The sequence below is a fragment of the Oncorhynchus masou genome, chromosome 22 (assembly GCF_036934945.1).
Source record: "Oncorhynchus masou masou isolate Uvic2021 chromosome 22, UVic_Omas_1.1, whole genome shotgun sequence".
NCBI lineage: Eukaryota > Metazoa > Chordata > Actinopteri > Salmoniformes > Salmonidae > Oncorhynchus > Oncorhynchus masou.
In genome coordinates this window covers 16129537-16138025 of record NC_088233.1, presented here as the reverse complement: position 1 = coordinate 16138025, position 8489 = coordinate 16129537, and the positions used below count along the sequence as shown (strand labels likewise).

General features: G+C 39.8%; 1 protein-coding gene across 4 annotated transcripts; it reads left to right on the top strand.

The window, feature by feature from the left end:
* The first annotated feature begins 843 nt into the window (after nucleotides 1-843).
* Nucleotides 844-8483, top strand: LOC135509087 (RING finger protein 141-like). Of its 4 annotated transcripts, none has more exons than XM_064929410.1 (6): nucleotides 844-955; nucleotides 4513-4698; nucleotides 5530-5638; nucleotides 5821-5999; nucleotides 6167-6274; nucleotides 6384-8483. In XM_064929410.1, exons 2-6 carry the CDS (start codon nucleotides 4562-4564, stop codon nucleotides 6532-6534), a joined length of 684 nt encoding a protein of 227 aa, XP_064785482.1. In that variant the 5' UTR covers nucleotides 844-955; nucleotides 4513-4561; the 3' UTR covers nucleotides 6535-8483. The 4 variants fall into 4 exon arrangements, with proteins under 4 accessions (XP_064785482.1, XP_064785481.1, XP_064785480.1 ...); XM_064929409.1 differs by having other exon boundaries at nucleotides 4509-4698; XM_064929408.1 differs by having other exon boundaries at nucleotides 844-4417.
* The last annotated feature ends 6 nt before the right edge of the window (nucleotides 8484-8489 follow it).

Below are 8489 nucleotides of genomic sequence, written 5' to 3'. Positions count from 1 at the left end.
TGCAGAATGCTGTGGTAGCCATGCTGCTTAAGAGTGCCTTGAATTCCAAATAAATCAGTGTCACCAGCATAGAACCCCCGCACCCTCACACTTCCTCCTCCATGCTTCACTGTGGGAACCACACATGCAGAGATCATCCGCTCACCAACTCTGTGTCTCACAAAAATCTCAAATTTGGACTCAACAGACCAAAGGACAGATTTCCACCGCTCTAATGTCCATTGCTTGTCTTCTTCTTATTGGCTTCTTTGCAGCAATTTGAAGATGGACGCCTGATTCACGTAGTCTCCTCTGAACAGTTGATGTGTCTGTGAACTCTGTGAAGCATGTTTTTGGCAGCAGTTTCTACCCAAAACTTTCTGGTTCTGTAAACTTTCCGGTTCTGTAGAAGAATATGTTTTAACGTTATAAACATAATTGAAAATGGTCCAAAACATATTGCATGAACAGTTTGATTTTGAGTTCTGATATTTGGCAAGCATGGTAAACAGTAGAGAAGTAACTTGTCCTAAGGCAATGTGTAAAACAAAATCCTGATGGTGGCACAGTGGGCCCATAGTTGATCCCTGGCATTGCTGCTTACCCTCTCGCTTTGGCTCTTCTCTTCTCTGTAGCCTACATTCATGAATTTGCTTAGTTGCAAAATACTAATATACACAAACATAAAAAACATTGTGCAAAATGTTTGCCTGTCCATGTTTTTATTACTATTCCAGTTATTTCTTTCTTTAAGAACACATTCATGAATTAATTGAGTTTGCAGTAATTTTGTTTGAGAGCCACCAGTGATCTGCATCAAAAATCCAGTACGACGTTGCGTACTATTTTCTTTCGTCATCATTCTGCGACAGGCTTGCCAGCACACAAAAACCACAACACAGACACTCAAACAAAATAAACATTGCTGATTGCATGTGGTTTGCGAAATATCGATGTTGACACGTAGCAATACCAGGTAAGCTGAACTGTTGTCACCAAATGTAGACCGATTTTCTTATATGGGCTTGTGTTTATCTCTTAGCTGGCGTTAGCTATCTAAGTTAGCATCTGAGCCTACCAATAAATAAATTGTGGTAACGTTAGTTAGCTAACGTAGATAATTAGTGCGATGCATGTGCCAGATGCAGTACTGTTTGTAAAATGCCAAAGGCTGGGCAAGCCTTTCGTGTGACAGCAAGTTCTCGTTTCAAGGCAAACTACGCTAGCTAGCTAACTGACGTTTTTTTAATTCTCTTTTTTGGTCACATTTTATTTTATTGCAGAAAAACCAGTATGCATACAAGAAATATACAAACATACAATGATAACATATGCTAGGGGGTACAACAAATTACAGATTATGCAAATACCTTAAAAGATGCACACATTGATTGTTTTAGCAGCTTTCTTATTAGAAGAATGTAGAATGGTTTAATGTACTGCGTGAATTCCTTATAGAAAACACGGAAGAGTGGTTAATTACAAGTACATTTACATTTATCAATATGAAGGTTTTCCATTAACACAATTAGATTGAGAATTGTTTTTCTTTATCCTTTTTATAGTTAAGGAAGCAGAAGGTTCTCCCATTAAAAAAAACAAGTAATCAAGAATATTAACAATTATTAAACTATGAATATCTTTCCATAATTTCTTTACATGTAGAAACTGTTTCTGGATGCTCAACATAAAAAGTACTGTTCATGTCTGAGTGTCTTCATGTAATACTTACGGATCATTCGGAATTAGACCTCTTTGACCTTGTTAACAAGCAGGTATTTGTGTGGTAATAACCATACTTTTTTCTGATATTATTGACAAGAATTTCAGTAAGTTGTGACATAAGGAATGGATACAATATCCATTTTGGAATTAAGCACGTATAGATCTGTTATTCTGAGGGAGCAAGGAGAAACACATGTTTACTATTGGAGCGACAACTGGATCAAGCAAGGGCAGGTCAGGAAGGTGAGGTCTGGTTACACCTCTAAACAACATGAGAGTTCCAGATGGAATAGCATCAAAGACTATGGCGAACTCTCTAGGTGTAACAGGGATATTGTAATGAGGTAAAAATTCCTCATAATTGAGTAACAATCCTTCTGCATTAAAAAGTTGACTCACCAGCAGGATATGATTATTAAACCAGTCTCTAAAAAATAGACTTTACTTCTATACAAAATATCCGTATTGTTCCAAATGAAATACCTATGTGGGGAAAAATTGTTTATTTATTAACGACCACGCTAAGAATACTTGTCTGAAAAGCAGATCATTTTGGAGGAATCTTATCAATGTTATAGTTACAAAGTAACAAATTGAAGCCACCATGTTAACTGATGTTTGAGTTGATTACATTACAGTCCTGACATCATTAGTTATAGTTACTATTGTAACATTGATATTGGTGATGAGGTTTTTCTGGACACATTAACGTAAACTTATCTTTGATATATAAACCGATCAATTCTGTGCTAGTAACTAGCTAGCCCGGTATGGCTGTTTTGTGCAGCTCTAACTGCCTCAATATTCAACTGGATATAACAGTAATTGTAACATTATATTGCCATGTCAATGCATTGAAAGTAAAGTTACCTATCTGTCCATCCCTTTAGATATGTTTACAAAATGACTAAGGTTATTTAATATCTCAAATTCTACACATTTTGCCATGGGGCGGAGAGAAGATTTAGCAATTTTATAGTTAATGTCATGGAATTGTACTCATTTTGCCATGGGGAGGAGAGGAAAATGAGCCATTTACAGGGGTATGCGCAATGCCGTTGGGGGTACGCCCAAAAAAATGTGAGTCACAGAAAAAATAAATCACATTTTCAAACAGTCCATATATATTTTCTAATGGGGCTATACATTTGGGTGAGTTTTTTTTTATCTCGCCTGAGTAGCCTCGTTTCACTGCCACATTAAATTAAACCATCGAGTGTTCAGCGAAATAACAACACAATGTCAAATACAGTTAGCCTAGTCAAATAATTAACATCCAATCACATTAACCATTACTCTCTCACGTGAATTACACTAACAGTCCGTAGGTAGCCAAATGTAGCTGCTGCTCATGTTGGTATCTGTACTGATGGCGTGATAGGGAGACATGGTTGACTGGGAACGTGTGTGCAAGCAGTTGCTCCCAACGCCACTTGGGTACACTGCAGCATCCACCGAGAGGCTCTTGCTGCCAAGGCAATGCCTGACAGCTTGAAAGACGTTTTGGACACTACAGTGAAAATGGTTAAATTTGTTAACGCAAGGCCGCTGAACTCTTGTGTAATTTCTGCACTATGCAATGATATGGGCAGCGACCATGTAACGCTTTTACAACTTACCGAAGCTGGTTATCAAGGGGCGATGTATTGACACGTTTTTTTTAATTGAGAGACGAGCTTAAAGTTTTCTTTATTGACCATAATTTTCACTTGTCTGACCGCTTGCATGATGACGGGTTTCTCACACGACTGGCCTATCTGGGGGATGTTTTTTCTCACCTGAATGATCTGAATCTAGGATTACAGGAACTATATTCAATGGACTGTCTGCAACTATATTCAATGTGCGGGACAAAATTGAGGCTATGATTAAGAAGTTGGAGCTCTTCTCTGTCTGCATTAACAAGGACAACACACAGGTCTTTCCATCATTGTATGATATTTTTTGTGTGTGCAAATGAACTCAAGCTTATGGACAATGTCAAATGTAATATAGCGAAGCACCTGAGTGAATTGGGTGCGCAATTACGCAGGTACTTTCCCAAAATGGATGACACAAACAGCTGGATTCGTTATCCCTTTCATGCCCTGCCTCCAGTCCACTTACCGATATCTGAACAAGAGAAAATGCAACAAACGATTCTGTGAAAATGTTATTTAATCATTAGCCACTGCCAGGTTTCTGGATTGGGCTGCGCTCCAGAGTAATCGCGCTGTTAAGACACTGAAGCCTTTTGCAACCACGTACCTATGTGAGAGTGGATTCTCGGCCCTCACAGCATGAAAACTAAATACAGGCACAGACTGTGTGTGGAAAATGATTTAAGACAGACTCTCAACCCAACATTGCTGAGATATGTGCATCCTTTCAAGCACACCCTTCTCATTAACCTGTGGTGAGTTATTAACAATTTTCAATGAACAAATAAGGTTTTATATGTAAAATGGTTAAATAAAGAGCAAAATGATTGATTGTTATTATATTATTATTTGTGCCCTGGACCTATAAGAGCTCTTTGTCACTACCCATGAGTTGGGTTGTGATGACAACTCACTCATTCTTATGTTTAATAAATGTATTGTATAGAGTGTGTGTGTGTGTGTGTGTGTGTGTGTGTGTGGCAGGCTTACAATGATGGCAAAAACTACATTTGAGAGTGTGCTGACCCTGGTACAAGAGGGGGTACGCAGCTGGAAGTTGAATGTTTGAAGGGGTACGAGACAATAACAAGTTTGGGATCCACTGCTCTAGACAGTAGGTACATGACTTGGTGACTTTGCTTGTGTTTGTTTGGGTTTCCCCAGTCAGGCCCCCCTGCACCGTCTTCTCATAGTGCTTTTGTGTGAGCGCGGTCGGGATGGGCCAGCAGATCTCAGGCCAGGCGGTGATGATCAGTCTACCTGAGAAGCTGATGAAACACGCCAGGCTGGTAACAGACAGCGGTTACCTCAGCTACGAGGAGTTCCTGGGCAGGGTGGCAGAGCTCAATGACATGTAAGGCTGACCATGTTTTGTCATACTGTCAATATACTCCATGTTTCCACTGTTCTTTGTAATAAGTCAGTAGGCAAAGAGAATAGCTGTCTCTCATTTCCAGATGGTAGGCTAAGGACCAAAAGTGATACTGGTCCTCCTCTGGCACTTCTTGATCATTATCCAATTACACTACTGGTTATTAACTGACACGATCCAGATTATGAACATAGTCAAGAGCTAGAGAGCGTCGATAAATTGCCTGAATTGATATAACGATAAATGGAACGTTTACATTTTTAAAATTATCATTTAAACTACTACTAATAGTTTGATGGTTGTATCTAATTAACAATCGCACATAATAAATAGTAAATGTATTTCATTTCAAACTTCACATTTCTATAGTATAGGCTACTTATTATTGCAGGCATTTTGCTGATATCGTTATGTGATCGGTATGGTCGGTGTCGATCATTGTCCCAGCTCTAGCTAGAGCATTCTCGGCCAACTGGAATTTAACCTAGTCTCTTCCCCAGTCAGTAGGCCTTTAGCTCTCATAGGCAGTAAGTGACAGAAAATAAGGGTAGTTTGGTGTCAGTGTTGAATTGAACAGAAAATGCATTGCTTTGGTTGGACGACAGCACTTAACCAGTGGCATAAAACAAACTCTTAGATTACTTTAAGAGTGATCATAAAATATTGCAAAAATGTCATGACTCATGATAATCAAACATCCCTTTAATTGGTGGGGGTGAGCCTAATCTTCTCCATGACTATTACATTGTTCCCGTTAGTGAGTTACGGTCAAATAATTTTAACAATGTTTCTCCATGAATGTGAACTGGACAGGACAGCTAAGCTTGCAGCTAGACAGCAAAAACACCTGATCTTTGAAGTCCAGACTGGCTCGGATGCCTCTGCTCTGTGGAAAGTGGCTGTGCGGATAGTTTGTACCAAGGTGAGAGAGGGACAAACTGAAGTTGGTCTCTAATGAATAAGACTTGTCTCCATTCTCACTAGCTGTTTACGGGGCATGTGTGTGTTATTGAAAGTTAAATTGTTTGTCATTTGCAGTGTGTGTTCATGGCATGTGCATGTTTTTGAGACTGAAAAGTGTCTTATTGCCCTGTGGTTTATCAGATCAACAAAGAGAATGGGATGGTGGAGGCGTCTCGCATCATGAACCTGTACCAGTTCATTCAGCTGTACCGTGACATTACCAGCCAGGCAGCAGAGGTGCTGTCAGCAGAGGGCGCCAGGCTCCCGTCTGGAAACCTCCCATCAGGGGACTCCTGTCAGGCCAGCATGTGGATGGGCAGGTTAGTACATCACTGTGTGTTTTCTTTCATATTTCTGTGTGTAGTCTTGCGTTGCCATCCTTCCAAGTCTCATTTATTACTTTGCACTTCTCAATTGTGAGAAAGAGGAAGTCTGGAAGCTGAGTGATCTGTCTGTGATGCAAGCCATTGTGTTTATTCCCATACAGGGTAAAGCAGTTGACTGATGAGGAAGAGTGCTGTATCTGCATGGATGGGAAATCTGACCTCATCCTGCCTTGTGCTCATAGCTTCTGTCAGAAGTGCATTGACAAGTGGTAAGAGAGATGGACACAAGCCACAACAGTCCACAGTTAAATCTGTTGTCACAAGGTCCATTTTCATGGGTAATTTGAGTCAATTCAATGAATTGGTTTGTTTTCATAGGAGTGGGCAGAGCAGGAATTGTCCGATATGCCGCTTGCAAGTGACCGCAGCTAATGAGTCGTGGGTGATGCCTGATGCCCCTACAGAGGAGGACATAGCTGGCTATATCCTCAACCTGGCTGATGAGGCAGGCCATCCACACAGACCTTAAACTGCTCAACACTAAGACACTTTGATAAACTAGTGACAGACAAACTGACATCGGGAATAGTTTGGGGGTTTTCCTGACTTAGTGTAGGGCCTGTAGTTTTTCCTCATCAGGAAAAAACCTTGGCATAGTTTTGGGGTATGTAGATAGGATTTAGTTTGCTTTATAGAAATGTGCCTATGTGATCTTCACTTTTAGCAATAACCACTGGTTATATTTATTTTATGTTCTCTTTTTTACTTTTCCATATTTTTACATGATTGCTCTCCAAAGTGGATGTGTATATAAGATTTAAAGGTGTGTATATACACTTGGTGGCCAGCTTATTAGGTACACTACCCCATTCATGAAAATGGTTTGTTTCTACAGACAGTGAGTCACGTGGCCATAGTCAGCAGGCAGACAGGCATCGAGGCATTCTGTTCGATTGAATGTTAGGATGGGCAAAATGACTGGCCTATGTGACTTTACGCATGGTTTGCTCATCTGTGCCAGGCACGCCGGTTCCAGTATCTCAGAGGCCCGGCCTCCTGGGCTTTCCAGGCATGACAGAGTCTAGGGTTGATCAAGAATTGTGCGATAAACAACAAAACATCCAGTCAGTCCTATGGTCAAAAACAGCTCATGGTTGAGAGGTTGAAGGAGAATGGCAAGAATCTTGCAAGCTAAAAGGCGGGCCACAAACGGGTAAATAATGACGCAGTACAACAGTGGTGTGCAGAACAGCATCTCAGAACGCACAACTCATTGGTCCTTGTCACAGATGGGCTATTACAGCAAATGACCACACCGGGTTCCACTCCTATCAGCTAAAAACAAGAAGAATTGGTTCCAGTGGGCATATGATCACCAATACTGAACAATTGAGGAGTGGAAAAACACTGCCTGGTCCGACGAATCCTGGTTCGTGTTGCGGTTATAGGCAGCTCTGTAACTGCTGTTGAACATTGCATAAATCACTGTAGTCACATGAATACTTTAATCCCACTCTGTGGGAATGGTTTGTAATTTCATGAAATGTGAAAATAAGTACAATAATCTCATGGATGCTTTAGCCAGGCTAAAGCTCTCTATTTTCTCTTTAATCAACATGTTAGGGTGAGGTGATTTCTATCAACTATTTTTAACATAATTAAAACAAAACTTCTGCATTATTATTTACAATAATTATTTATTATATCACTGATACCCAGGCCAGTGCATTGGATGTTATAAATAATGTACTTTTTATTAAGTGTGAGAGACTGAGTGAATGTTAAAATAATACATATATATTTATTTCCATTAGGTAACTAAAGATTGAAGCTGTTTTGTATATGCACTTTACTTACTGTTAGTTAAACAATGATTTAACATATTTAAAAAAATATTAGTCCACAGAACATTTTTAACCAAATCTGACAAAGTATTTTGGGTTTGTAATGTTGACCAATTGCACTTTTGAACACTTTTGTATTTCGCTGTGACAATCGTATTATTATTGTGCGTCTTTGAGTAAAGCTAAATCCCCCACAACATAATTGATGTCCTTTAGAAGTGTAGCAGGGCTCTACACTTACAAGATGAGTAACTTTGCCTGAGGACTTGTGTTAGCAACCAGAGCTAACAACTAGGCTTTAGCTCAGTGGGCTAACGCAGTCGTCAGTTACATCAATATCCTGTGTTCAACCTGGTTGTTTACAGAAGCGCACAGCCTAGTAATTTTATGAAAGACAAACTGCATTTAGCATTTGAGTGCAATGTTCTATGGTGGCCTATAGGTGGTAGCATGTACTCTGTAACTGCACCTGTAGTTGGCTGGAGTACTTTAGAATGACTAATTCAGGATGTTTAGGACGCAACTTGTTGGATAACTATGATTATGGTCTTTTCATGTTAATTGATAAACTGAACTGTCTCTGAACATTCATAACATAAACCAACAACAGGCTAATAAAGAGGGCAGTTATGTCTATTGT